The sequence below is a fragment of the Ornithorhynchus anatinus genome, chromosome 5, assembly GCF_004115215.2.
Source record: "Ornithorhynchus anatinus isolate Pmale09 chromosome 5, mOrnAna1.pri.v4, whole genome shotgun sequence".
NCBI lineage: Eukaryota > Metazoa > Chordata > Mammalia > Monotremata > Ornithorhynchidae > Ornithorhynchus > Ornithorhynchus anatinus.
Window position 1 is genome coordinate 97211992 of NC_041732.1, and position 14971 is coordinate 97226962.

Consider the following 14971-nt stretch of genomic DNA (forward strand, 5'->3'; position numbering starts at 1 on the left):
AGAAGACACTCATTTCAAAGGAATTAAGGGTATCATGGAATTTCAGTCTTTCCAATGGCACTTGGAATATATTTTTTCTTCCTTGAGCTCTGGACTTCAGTTGACACAAATCATGTTTGTATCAGGATATTTAAATGGTTTAGTAATGTTGGTATTTGTTAAGCGCTTACTATGTGCAGAGCACTGTTCTAAGAGCTGGGGTAGATACAGGGTAATCAGGTTGTTCCAAGTGAGGCTCACAGTCTTCATCCCCATTTACAGATGAGATAACTGAGGCACAGAGAAGTGAAGTAACTTGCCCACAGTTACACAGCTGACAAGTGGCAGAGCCAGGATTCGAACCCATGACCTCTGACTCCCAAGCCCGGCCTCTTTCCACTGAGCCACACTGCTTCTCTAACAGACAGTATATTTCGCCATGGTCAATGGAGAACTGATGTTAACAGCAGAGAGTTATTATGAAAGGGAAAGAGCCACATAGATAAAAAGGTATCCAGAAAACAGCATTTACTTCTGCATAGTGGATAAATCTATATCAAGTGTGGAGTTATGGTGGGGAAAGATGGTGTCACAAAGATGCCTTTGCCAGGTAGAACAAACAAACAAAAAACAATTTTCCTCCCTGGTATATCAGTGGTCTTGTACATGCTGACAAAAAAGCCAAATAAAATGACAGAAAATAAGAAAGGATAGCTCTTAATGGAGAAAAAGAGGTATTTTTTTCTCTGTAGAGTAAGTATGAGTGCAGCTGAAATGCTAATTTCCTAATTCTCTTCTTCCAGCAATTAGGTAAAGTTACTCTTTGAAAATATAATTTCTCCTTGAGCAGAGCTTGACATTTAACCCTCTTTATCCTCTTTGTTAGGAGAAGACATTTAGCTTGGATTGCATTTTTCTGGCTCTCTCTCGTACTGGCAGTGCCTCAGAGGACCAAGCCTACACTATCTTTAAATATAATCATCATAATAATGGGAAGGATCATTCGTGCCCTGAAACATTAACTCCTCTTGGTGAACTTGCAAGCAGCGGAATCACTGGTCTGGCTTAGGAGGTAGTATAATTTGAGAAGAGGCTCGCTATCACTTTGATTAATTCTTCATACCAGTGGCCTAGGTTATGTTTGCATTATCTTCCCCATTTTATAGATTGTAAATCTGAGGAGCAGACAAGCAGTTCGACTTTCAGGTCAGCATTTTAGAGATCTGTGAACGAGCCAGAATTAAAACTCAAAGCTCTAGTGCCCAATCTGTGGCTGTGTACCCTTGACCTGTCCACCACCACCTTTTAAACATGGCGATGGATGCGCCTCTTGCCTTCAGGTGGGTGGTGGAAGATGGGGAATATTTTAAAGGAGCCAGGAAGTTGGAGTGTGATAAGAAAAAAGTGAAAAATCAATAATTCTCAAAATTTCAAGGACTGATGAGAACAAGAGAGGAGACATAGCTTGGCAGCTGGATAGAAGCAAAATGGATGTGGAAGGATGAGAGGTTGAGAGGGAAAAAGATTGCCATAGATATCTGATGATGGTAATGATAATGATAATAATAATGGTATTTATTTGTTAAGCACTTTCTGTGTTCCAGGTAGTATACTAAGTGCTGGGGTGAATAAGAGCAAATCAGGTTTTACACAGTCCCTGTCCCACGTGGGGCTCACAGTCTCAATCCCCATTTTACAGATGAAGTAACTGAGGTACAGAGAAGTGAAGTGACTTGTCCAAGATCATACAGCAAAGTGGTGGAGGCTGGATTATAACCCATGACCTGGGAATCAGCTGGTCTCTGAGTTCAATCCACCCAAACCCTCAATCTCTTTGCCCCTCTCTTTACTCCCTAACACAAAATTCAGTGACATTGCTGGTTGGACAGAATAATAATAATAATAATGATAATGGTATTTGTTAAGCTCTTACTATGTGCCATGCACTATTCTAAGCACTGGGGTAGATACAAAGTGATCAGGTTGTCCCACATGGAGTTCACAGTCTTAATCCCCATTTCACAGATGAGGTAACTGAGGCACAGAGAAGTTAAGTGACTTGCCCAAGGTCACACAGCTGATAAGAGGCAGAGCCAGGAGTAGAACCCACTACCTCTGACTTCCAAGCCCATGTTCTTTCCACCAAGCCACAATTCCTAATATTTGTAAATTGCCATAATTAGAATGATAGTACTTGATAAGCACTATGTGTGGAGCCCTGTTCTAAGCACTGGGGTAAAGACAAGGTAATCAGATGGGACACGATCCCCATCCCACATAGGGCTCACATTCTTAATTCCCATTTTACAGATGAGGTAACTGAGGCTCAGAGAAGTGACTTGCCCAAGGTCACAGAGCTGAGCCGGGATTAGAGCTCTGGTCCTTCTGATTCCCAGGTCCTCATTTTATCCACTAGGCCATGCTGCTTCTCTGTAAAGGTTGTATATTCTGGGGATGGGCATTTCTATATTTGCCTGCTTCAGTGTGATCCATCTTCTATTAATCTAAACTTCAAGATGGTAACCACGGTTATTAGACCCAATCTGGCCATAGCCAGTCCACAGAGGGACAGGCTAGTTGTTGGCCTGTGTTACTTGCTCCCTATGCTCTTCCCCCCTCTCCCCGCCATACAGCAATTATGCATATGTCTGTCATTTTATTTATTTATATCGATGTCTGTTTATTTGTATTGATGTCTGTCTCCCTCCTTCTAGACTATAAGTACGTGGTGGGCAGGGATTGTCTCTCTCTAATGCTGTATTGTACTTTCCCAAGCGCTTAGAACAGTGCTCTGCACACAGTAAACACTCAATAAATACGATTGAGTGAACGAATGAATGAATGCCCCTCCCAACATTTTGAGACAACTAGGATCAAAGAAAACAGAGGCGTGGGTGCAGGATTGTGGCTACCCTAGGGGATCTACAGGAGTAACCCTAACGATAATAATAATAATTATAATATTGGTTAAGCACTTACTAGGAGCCAAGCACTGTTCTAAGCACTGGAGTAAATACAAGGAAATCAGCTTGTACCACGTGGGGCTCACAGTCTTAATCACCATTTTACAGATGAGGTAATTGAGGTACAGAGAAGTTAAGTGACTTGCCCATGGTCACACAGCAGACAAGTGCAGAGCTGAAATTAGAACCCACGTCCTCTGACTTCCAAACAAGTGCTCTCTTCATTAGGCTATGATGCTTCAACCATAGAATGTGTATCTAACCGCAGAAGAGTGGTCTTGCTTCCTGCTCTATCTCTCTACCCCCTGCCAGTACCCACAACCACCTCCCTGCATGTGTGTTTGGACCCATTTGATAGAGCTAAGTTTCAGCCACAGCCCTGAGATTCTTCTTGGAGTCCCAAATTTCAGCCTTTCTGGGATTCTTCCTTGCCAGAAAAGCTCCCTTTCTAGAGCATTCAGCGGAGTGCCACGTCCACTGTTTTGGGGATGATTTTGAAAATTATGGATGCAGTTTGAAAATGACTCAAGGCTAAACAGCTGCATTTTTCATTAGCCAGAAAATGGATTGAGGAAGTACAGAAGCATAACGGTGCATCTCAGTTGTCCACAGGCACCAATAAAATTTTCAGAAATCTAAAACCTTGTGAGAGTGTGGAGGTACTTGCGACTTTTCTATACTTTTTCAGGAAGATGCACTTTTCAGGTTCAACTGAGTTAGAGTGTGATTTCCTTGGTCACTAAGGGCCATCTTTTGTAGAGGAATGGAGAGTTGGCAGTAAAATGTTCCATTAGCTTCCTCTAACCACAAGGGATGCATTAAATAACAAGATGTCAACCTCATACCAGCTTGTACAGATCATCAGCTACTCTGTTTATGTAAGAAAATGAGGTCTTATCACAAGACAGTGTAATTGCTACTAAACCTTCAGAAGAATGTTTTGTTGACTCTCTGGTCTCAAAGGGAGAAAGGACATGTCACAGTGAAATCATCATCATCAAACTCAACTTGATGATGATGATGATGATGACGACGATGATGATAGACTTTAAGTGCTTACTATATGCCAAGCACTGGGGAATATACAACCTAACCAGGTTGGACACAGTCCCTGTCCCACATGAGGTTCACAATCTGAATCCCCATTTTACAGATGAGGTAATTGAGGTCCTGAGAAGTTAAATGACTTGCCCAAGGTCTCAGAGCAGGCAAGTGGTCGAGCAGGATTAAAACCCATGACCGTCTGACTCCCAGTCCCGTGCTCTATCCATTATGCCATGCTGCTTCTACTTTACTATGTGGGGATGGATGTGAAATCCAAAGCATGTTTAAGAAGCTTTTGACTTGTTTTTTAGTAATATTTATAAGCATTTACTATGCGTCAAGCACTGTTCTAACTGTGGGGTATATGCAAGTTAATCATATGCAAGTTCCCCCCTTCTAGAGTGTGAGCTCGCTGTGGGCAGGGATTGTCTCTCTTTATTGCTGTATTGTACTTTCCCAAGCACTTAGTATGGTGCTCTGCACACAGTAAGAGCTCAATAAATACAGCTGAATGATTGAATGAATGAATGATTGAATGTATCAGGCTGGATACAGTCTCTGAACCATATGGGCATCATAGACAAGTAGAAGCGAGAACAGATAATAAATCTCCATTTTACAGTTAGGAAAATTGAGACACACAGAAGTTAAATGACTCGCCCACAGTAATACAACAGGCTAGGAGCAGAGCAGGGATTGGAACTCAAATCCTCTGGCTCACAGGCCCATGCTTCATCCTCTAGGTCACACTGCTTCCCTTGCAAAAAGAGTTCAGTTGAAAAAAAGTCACTGGGAATCCAAGCATTTCCAGTGGTGAGAGCAGAAATGATTCATTCTCAAACACTGTTGGGTTCCTGTTAGAACAGTTGGTTTGGAGAAACAGCAAGGTGTTGTGGAAAGAGCACAGATAATCTTTCTACAGAAACGCTCGGGGCATGTCACTCCCCCTCCTCAAAAATCTCCAATGGTTGCCTATTCACCTCTGTATCAAACAAAAACTCCTCACTATTGGCTTTAAAACTCTCCATCCCTTTGCTCCCTCCTACCTCACCTCCCTTCTCTCCTTCTACTTCCCAGCTAGTACACTCTGCTCCTCTGCCGCTAACCTCCTCAGTGTGCCTCGATCTTGCCTGTCCTGTCACCCACCCCTGGCCCAAGTCCTACCTTTGACCTGGATGCTTTTCCTCCTCAAATCAGCCTATTACTCTCTCTGCCTTCAAAGCCTTACTGAAGGCACACCTCTTCCAAGAGGCCTTCCCAGACTAAGCCCCCTTTTGCTCAGATCCCCCTTCTTGTCACCTAGACTCGCTCCCTTTGCTCCCCCCCTCCCCCACAGAACATATGTACATATGTATTTATCTATAATTCTATTAATTTATATTAATGCCTGTTTCCTTGTTTAGATGTCTGCCCCCCCCAACCCCGCCCTAGATTGTAAGCCCATTGTGGGCAGGGATTGTCTCTCTTTATTGCTGTATTGTACTTTCTAAGTGCTTAGTACAGTGCTCTGCACACAGTATGCACTCAACAAATACGATTGAATGAATGAGCATGGTCCAGGAAGTCAGAAAGTCATAGGTTCCAGCCCTGGACCTGCCATTAATCTTCTGTATAACCTCTGGCAAGTCACTTCACTTTACTGGGCCTCAGTTACCTCATCTGTAAAATGGGGATTGAGACTGTGAGCCCCACAGGAGACAGGGACTGTGTCCAACCCAATTTGCTTGTTTCCACCACATTGCTTAGTACAGTGCTGCACACATAGTAAGAGCTTAACAAATACTACAATTATCATCATTAGTATTATTAATAATGTGAATTCATTCATTCACTCATATTTATTGAGTGCTTACATTGTGCAAAGCTCTGTTCTAAACATTTGGGAGAGTACAATATATGATCTGCAAATGGAGAGGTTCTGAAGGTGCTAGAACTCGTTCTTGTGCCTGTATCCCTAGATTTGTTTCAACCTCTGTGCATTCCTACCTCACAGCCCAGAGAACTCTGCTGTCCAAAATCCAGGGTTAATTGATCCCATCAGTCTCCCAAAGGGAGATCCTAATTCTTTAATCAACAGTAGCAGGATAGCCATTGAACAAGAGATTGAGGTTTGGGGGGGCAAAAGGAAGTGTCCAGGTTTAGCTCTCTTTATCCTTGGTTCATTTCATGGCTTTGTGGAAAGAGCAGAGGATTGGGAGTCAAGAGACTTGGGTTTTAATCCCAGCTCTGTAACTTGCCTGCTGTGTAACCTTGGCCAAATCACCTAACTTCTCTGTGCTTCGGTGTCTTTATTTCTAAAACAGAGATAAAATATCTGTTCTCCCTCTGTCTCAGATTGTCCTACAGGGAGTGCATCTGATCTGATTGAAATGGATCTGCCTTAGACCTTAACTCAGTTCTTAGCACATAGTAAGCATGTAACCATTATTATCATAATTATTATTATTATTAATGAGAATAAAGTTGGAGGGCCTTTTGCTTTTAGGCAGGTGCTTCTAAATTTTGTGCATTTGCACATTTGCGTTTAAAAAAATATGTTAAGCATACAATGATATATGGATATGCAGTAAGATATGGCAATATTTCTGCAATTCACAAATTAGTTATTGTGACAGCTAGAATTATATATACACAGCTCTTTTAACAAATTGGGAATGAATCACGTTGATAGTTTTGAGGTGAATAGACTTTTGATTGGCTATTAATTATTTTAGTTAAACTTTAGGACAAGATCTATCATTTTGGGGAAAGCTAACGACACTTCAGGTGTACTATTTTGTATAATTAATCTCATGATTATAGAATACTCTCAGGATACTCTAGATTTAGTTTTGTTTGCATGAAAGCCAGTTATGATGAAACAATTATTTATTATTATTATTATTATTATTATAGTTATTGTCATCATTCTTACATTTATTAAGCACTTTTTATGTGCCGAGAACTGTTTGAAGCTCTGGGATAGATACACGTTAATCAGTATGGACACAGTTTATTCCCACTTGGGGTCAGGGTCTTGGTAAATTTAAACCCCTTTTAACAATTGAGAAAACTGAAGTACCTCAAAGTTACATGACTTGCCCAAGGTCAGAGAGGAGGCAAATGGCAGACCTGGGATTAGAACCCAGGTCCTCTGACTTCCAGTCCCAAGCTCTTTCCACTAGATGATGTTGCTTCTCAAACGAGTTCGACTAGGTTTAGAACTCACTATGCCCATTTTTTGAAGTGTTCTTTTAAATGAAACATTTATCATCATGGTGTTTGTTGAAACCAAAGTTTCAAAGTCTAAATTGGGGATTACTTTTTTATGTTTTGGACAAGAGCTCTGAACCCCAGAACGCTTGTGACAGCAGCTCCGACCATATTGGAGCTGCATTCTCTGTCCCTGAGGAAATGGCTGAGGCATCAGGAGAATCGGTTCCTTTTTGAAAGAAACCTGTTTCACGAGTAAACAAACTGGATCCTCATTTTATCATTTTAATTCAAACTACTCTCAATAACTAGTAAATAACTAGAACCACTTCCTTCAGGTTCCCCTTCGCAAAGGAATGAAAGCAATAGCATCCTTCAATAAGTCATCTGTGTGTGTGTTTGTGTGTGTATTTGTGTGTGTGTGTGTGTGTATGTTTGTATATGTGTCTACCTGGAGATGGGGAAAATCAGTACTTAGTTCCTCAAGCTGCATTTCACCTCTGGAGAACAAATTGAGTCAGTGGCCTATATATTAATGAAAAATGGGATTGTTTTCCCAGAGAAGGAGCATGGCATAATGGACAGAATACAGTTCAGGGAGTCAGAAGGTTGTGGGTTCTAATCCTCCCTCTGCCACTTGTCTGTTGTGAGACCTCGGGCAATTCATTTCTCTTTTTCTGTGCTCAGTGACCTCATCTGTCAAATGGGGTTGAGACTGTGAGCCCCACATGGGACAGGGACTGTTTCCAAGCTGATTTGCCTGTATCCAACCCAGTGCTTAGTACAGTGCCTGGAACATGGTAAGTATTTAAGGAATACCACTATTATTATCATTATTCCTCTAATCTGCAGAAAAGAGAGAATTTATGCCTGGTAAACAGAATCAAACACCAAAGGCTGGCAATTCAAGTCTGGGAAGTAATTGTCAAGGCTTTTGACCTAGTTGCTCAATTACTGGCTGTATATTAGGCCATGAAGAATTGGTCTTTGACCAGGACACCAATGAACTATCTCCTACTAGAAAGAAGGACATTTATCTGGCCCCGCCCTAAAGGCAAAAATAAACATAAAATTTCAGGGAATATACTTTGTCCTTTATTGGAATGTAGAGCATTCCACTCATGTTGACACTCATTTCACTCATGTTGAAATTCATTAAACTCATGTTGACATTCTTTTTTTGAATGGTATTTGTTAAAGTGCTTACTACGTACTAAGCACTGGGGCAGATACAAGTTAATTAGGTTGGACACAGTCCCTTTCTCATATAGGGCTTATAGTCTTAATTCCCATTTTAAAGATGACATATCTGAGGAATAGAGAAGTGAAGTGACTTGCCCAAGGTCATACAGCAGACAAGTGGTTGGAACTGGGATTAGGATCTCTGACTCCCAGACCCGTGCGTGGTCTGTTTCTCGATTCTGGGACATTCTGACTTCCCTGGACAGTTTGGAGTTTTGAAGCTGTTTTCTATCAATTGGCCATCTGTTCCATGAGACACTCTTTTACAGATGAGGAAAATGAATCAGCACAAGGGGATGAAGGGATTCGCCTTGACCAAACAGTTAAGTCAGTGGAATAGCAAATATTTAAATCAGCTTTCTTATTCTCTGACCTGAGCCCTAAGTGCATTTCCCCTCATCCCATCAACTCCAAGACTCCAAAGTCGCTCACGGTTCTCTTAGTAAAGGACAACTGGAAATAATAGGTAGAAATGAAGGGATGTGACTGTCCAAAATGGCAGACTCAGTGAGGGGGAACTTGGCTCCACAGAAAAATATGAAACCAGCATTTCTCAAACCCATTTCATGAGAAACAGTGTGGCCTAGTGAATAGAGCACGGGCCTAGGAGTCAGAAGGACCTGGGTTCTATTCCTGACTTAAGCTCTTAACAAATGCCATCATCATAATAATCACTTGGGCAAGTCACTTAACTCCTCTGTGCCTCATTTACCTCATTTGGAAAATAGAGATTCAGATAGGGAGCCCCATGTGTGACATGGACTGTTTCTAACCTGATTAGCTTGTAAGCATCCCGGTGCTTAGTAAGGTGGCTTTCACTTAGTCAGCACTTAATGAAGACCAAAAAATTAAAAAAAGATTCTGTTGTCTTTCTTTCCAGAATATATTCATTAATACTTCCAAGATTTTTATTTAATGTAGGACTCGATATCTCCTCACTTTGTTTCAACAAACATTTCTACGTATTAAAAAGGATTTTTGCACACTTTGTATCGGTTTCCCCTATCTCCGAGTTTCACTTCAGGGCTTAGATTAGTAAGCAAATAGCTACGAACTCGAAGCCAACAAAAACTTGTATCTGCGCCAAAGTAGCTCGCTTGACATCCAAAAACTGAGGGAATGAATTCAAGTTTCGATGGGAGATTGCAGCATGGGGATTAGAGATTTATGGGCTTAAGTTTTACAAAATGTTGTTCTCTGCTATTTGCTGCTGTTTCCTTTAAAATGAAAATATAGCCAGTGAGATCCTGGCTTTATCAGGTCTTTGCTTCGAATACAAAAACATCTCCTAGGAAGGATTTGTTACTTACCGAAGACTCACTGACTCCAAAGATATCCCTCACATCCCGGACTGAATGTTTGTTCTTTTTCCTCATGGTTTGAGTGTAGGTATTGTACCGCTTCTGTACAGCAGCTGCCTGCGTCCGAGTCAAGGTAGAGAGCAAAGCTGCTCCATCTTCCTCTTGTGCTCCTGATATCAATGTTGATAAACCCACATCTTGTAACCACTCCGCTTCAAGTTCCCCTTCTGAAAAAGAATGGAAGCAAAAAATCAAAACTGTGGCTCAACATGTGATTAGTCTCCATATTTGCGGGTATGTGTATATGTGTTTGGGGGGGGAGAGGGGGCGGTTCTGGAGATAGGGAAAATTAGAAAGCACAGTTCCTTGGTCCCAAATTTACATTTTTTATCTGAAGAACAAACTGACCCAAATAATCTACCAGTTAAGAAAAAAATGGAATTGTTTTCTTTTAGATAGTGATTGTTTTTCATGTTAAGAATAATCATTTCATGTTAAATTTTGGTAGGGGGCTTTAATAGTTGTTTTAAGCTATTGCCTATTTCCCACAGGAAGAAAGCAGTGGAACTGAAGTTCTATGGGATTATCTCCTTTCCCACTTTCAGACTAAGCAGGGGAATAGGGAAAGCACAAAGAATCCAATTGGGCCAGAAAAATGATTCAGTCCATCAGTGGCATTTATTGAGTGATTACTGTGTGTAGAGCACTGTACTAAGTGCTTGGGAGAGTACCACTCAACTGAGATCAAGGTTGCGTATGGTCATTCTGAGGTCGGGTCAGCAGATACCTCTGCCCCTTACCATCTACGACACTCAAATACACAAAAGAGCATGCACACAAGCCTGCTCTGTCACTCACACACACACACATACACACACACACCTCTCTCACCCTCCCCCCCAATTGATAGAATTCCCAAATACCCAAAACGAGTCCCTGCACAAACATCTGCCCAGGTCCTCCTACTCTATATTTGAGAGGTACAGGACAGATTCTTCTTCTAAATTGAAGAATTAAGAAATTTCTTTCATAATTTAATTCAGAAAAATGGACATTTCCAAATGGTCTTTGGCCTGAATTTCTGAATATTTCAAATCACAAAACAACCATTTGTTTGAAATACTCTAGGCGATAGTGCCCAGAGTGTATTTTGTGGCCTATGAATTAGCCAGATAACTTGATTATACTGACAGAGCCATTATGGGTCCCTCTGAAGAATTAATAATCAATCAACATAGAATAGTCTTTTCTTTAAAAACAAGCTGCCAAACCCACCTGCCTGATTGCTTTAGATCTTTTTTTCTTATCAGAGGCTTTCTGACACTGATCTATCTGTGAACAAAACAACCAAATCTAGAGGAGAGTTTCTTCCCTGACTTCACTCCAGGTTCCCGGAGGGAGTTGGAATGTTTGTCTTTGCCAAGAAATTGCCAACACAAAGATAGCTTTATATCGCTTACTGCAGTTCCTTAGGCCAGTGCTCAGCAGAATTTCATGGAACTTTAGTCTGTTTTTCTCTGCTTTTTGCTCTCTTTAATCTGCTCTTTCACTGACTCACTTCAAATGATGAATTGATTTCTTTCTATCTACTTTTGTGGAGCAAGATAGAGAAGCACTGAATGTAAGCTTATTATGGGCAGGTAAGGTTTCTACCAACTCTGTTATATCGTACTCTCCCAAATGCTTAGTTCAGTGTTCTGCACACAGTATGTACACAAAAAATACAATTGATTGATCCAGAAGGCTTCACTGGGAAAGACGCTTTGGTATACTCACCATCAGCTGGCTTGATATCAATTAGTGTTTGTTCATCTTGCCCCTCCTCACTATTCTCTTTGATGCTTTCTACTTCACACCAAAAGTCCTCCATGGAGGTGCTGTCCACAGAGGCCTGCGAGTTGGAGCGACTGAACCCAGGGGGATGGAGGGATTCATTCGATAACATTCTGTTAATTCTTCGGCAATGAGGGAGAGATTTTCTGCAGAGAGAAAAGAATAATCTTGAAGCTCACCTCTTAGGTACATATCTCCCTTCCTCCCAATCCCAGCACTTGTGGACATCTCCCAATCCCTATCTGTTGCTTACCTTCTGTTTTGTCTCCACTGCGAATCTGTGAGTTACTCTAGAGAACTCTCTAAAGTGCTTAGTATAGTGCTTCGCACACAGTAAGCACTCTCTAAATACCACTGATTGAGTGATTTGTTGATTGATCGGTGCGTTGGAGGCTTTTTTTCAAGTCCCAGAGTTGAGATAAAGTGTAATCGGTGAGTTTGAGGCTTAATTCAGTTTTCAAAATTAGTTGGCTTCTGTCTCTGCTGTTCTAATCCAAGAAGAAATTGGAATTTCTTTAACAAATTGTCTTTTGTTCCCCATCATAAATCACAGAACAGCAGAATAACAGATGTGAGGCAGCAAACCTGTTTAAATTTTATTTCTAGAATAATCATTCCCTTTCATGTAGCTATATATAAGGATAGAGTATGCTCTGGGAGTCAAAAGAACCTGGGTTCTAATCCCAGCTCTGTCACTTGTTTGCTGTGTGACCTTGGGCAAGTCACTTAACTGTTTCCTCATCTGTAAAATGGGGATTGATTCTGGAAGCCCTATTTGGGACAGGGACTGTATCCAACCCAATGGTCTTATATCTATTTCAGAGCTTAGAATGGTTCCTGGCACATAGTAAGCACTTAACAAATACCACAATTATATATATATATATATATGCATTCTCTGTTACCTGTCTATATATATATATATAGAATACCTTAGTTCGTCCTCTATAAATTCCATATTTTCAAAATACCTATTTCTATGAGTTTTTTAAAACATATGTAATTTTTTCATTTCTCATAATGTTGCTGAGTGGTCAGGTGGAAACACAGAAAAAATAGATTCAGTAATCTCTAGGACAAAAATATTATTCATTTAAATGCTCTTTTTGGCATCTGTTTCAGACATAGAAAAGAGTCTGGGAGTTCTCCCAAAATACCCACTGTCTCTCACTAAGGCATCATAAGCATTTACCTGCATATTTTGGAAGGGCTCATATAAACTTGTCTGGAGATCCAGAAAAGAATATGGTTTTAATCATTTATATTATTAGATATGTAAGCATCCTTATCATGATAAGAATATAAGGGTGGGTTATACCAGTTAATCAAGGATATTTACTGAGTGCTTACTCTATGTAGAGCACTGTACTAAGTTCTTGACGAAATAGAATAGAGTTAGTAGACACAATCCCTGCTAATATTCACTGAGTTCGATGTACTAGGCTTAACTCTTGGCAAGTACTGAACAGAGAAGTAACACACAATGGTCTGCCCACAAGGAACTTATATTCTAACAGAGGAATCCTACATAAAGTTACTTTTAGGTTAATCAAAATAAACAACTGAATGTATAACTGAATAATGACATATTCATAAATGCTGAGAATGGATAGAAGCAGCATGGCCTAGTGGATTGAACAAGGTCCTGGAAGGCAGAAGACCTAGGTTCTATTTCTGGTTCTGCCACTTGTCTGCTGTGTGGCCTTTAGCAAGTCACTTCACTTCTCTGGGCCTTAGTTACCTGATCTGTGAAATGGAGATTAAAACTGTGAGGTTCAATTGGGACAGGGATGGAGTCCAACCTGATTAACTTGTATCTACCCCAATGCTTAGTACAGAGCCTGGCTCATAGTAAGCACTTAACAAAAAACCATAAAAAAGTACATAAATGCTTGAATAAGTACCTAAGTGTTAGAAGTTATAGTACTTAAAGGACAGGTTGTATCATTGTCCACATCATCTGTTCATTAATAGCTCTATATTAGGTCATCACTATTAGAACTAGCAATATTAATTGAGCAGCTGCTCTATGGAAAGAAGTACAAAGCATTAGGGGAATAAGTAAAAAAAAGTAATACCTTCCTTCAAGGAGTTTGCAATTTAATCGGCATAAATAAATGGCAAAAAATAGTGTCTGGGAATGGAGGAACTGAGAAATCAGAAAAAAAACAACAAAACCAAAAAACAAAAATCTGTTGTTCATTTGTCACCATTTCTCACCTGAATGAGAATTTTGAACCATCAGCATTTATCATTTTCCTCTTTTCCATTCCAGACCCAGTTCCCTTTAGCCTCCAGTTCTTTGCTGGATGACCTACTAGGCAGACTCACAGAGATATTCAGTATCACGACTACAGACCATGCCCGGTTTCCCAGTGAAAATTAACAGAATTGGGAGAGTGGATGTCAAAGACTCACTGAACTTTGGTAAAGGTCTGATTTTGATAATAATAATAATAATTTTGGTATTTGCTACTATGTGCCAAGCACTGTTCTAAGCACTGGGTAGATACAAGGTAATCAGGTTGTCACGCGTGGGGCTCATAGTTTTAATCCCCATTTTCCAGATGAGGTAACAGAGGCACAAAGAAGTTAAGTGACTTCACAAAGTTACACAGCTGACAAGTGGTGGAGTCGGGATTAGAACCCACGACCTCTGACTCCCCAGCCCATGCTCTTTCCACTGAACCACACTTCTTTTCTAATTAGAAGATATCGATCCCATTGCTAAGACTCTTCTTGTCATTTATGGTTCACAAACATTCAGCCCAAACTATCTAGCCCCCCGTTTCATGTCCTGGCCTGGTTTTGAGCAGAACCATGGGCCACAGCCTCCAAGGTAGAGCCTTGCCCAAACTAGATGGAAGTGAGTTTGTCTTAAACTAGAAGAGGTCTGATCATGTGATATAGTCCTAGCAGTCTGCAGAACAACTGAACAATAACAGATTGGCAGCTTTAGCTGGAAGTGTGGACAGGACCTACATTCATTCATTCAATAGTATTTATTGAGCACTTACTATGTGCAGAGCACTGTACTAAGCGCTTGGGATGAACAAGTCGGCAACAGATAGAGACAGTCCCTGCCGTTTGACGGGCTTACAGTCTAATCGGGGGAGACGGACAGACAAGAACAATGGCAATAAATAGAGTCAAGGGGAAGAACATCTCGTAAAAACAATGGCAACTAAATAGAATCGAGGCGATGTACAATTCATTAACAAAATAAATAGGGTAACGAAAATATATACAGTTGAGTGGACGAGTACAGTGCTGTGGGGATGGGAAGGGAGAGGTGGAGGAGCAGAGGGAAAAGGGGAAAAAGAGGGTTTAGCTGCAGAGAGGTAAAGGGAGGATGGCAGAGGGAGTAGAGGGAGAAGAGGAGCTCAGTCTGGGAAGGCCTCTTGGAGGAGGTGAGTT

General features: G+C 40.9%; 1 protein-coding gene across 4 annotated transcripts in view; it reads right to left on the minus strand.

The window, feature by feature from the left end:
• The window catches only part of ARHGAP28 (Rho GTPase activating protein 28), a 158879-nt gene that overhangs the window by 61039 nt on the left and 82869 nt on the right, over positions 1 to 14971 (minus strand). For all 4 annotated transcript variants that reach the window (XM_029066557.2, XM_029066558.2, XM_029066560.2 and 1 more), the window contains exons 2-3: positions 11498 to 11700; positions 9731 to 9948 (exon numbers count right to left, since the gene is read on the minus strand). In XM_029066557.2, coding sequence (XP_028922390.1) covers positions 9731 to 9948; positions 11498 to 11700 — 421 coding nt within the window. The remainder of the gene's footprint in view (positions 1 to 9730; positions 9949 to 11497; positions 11701 to 14971) is intronic.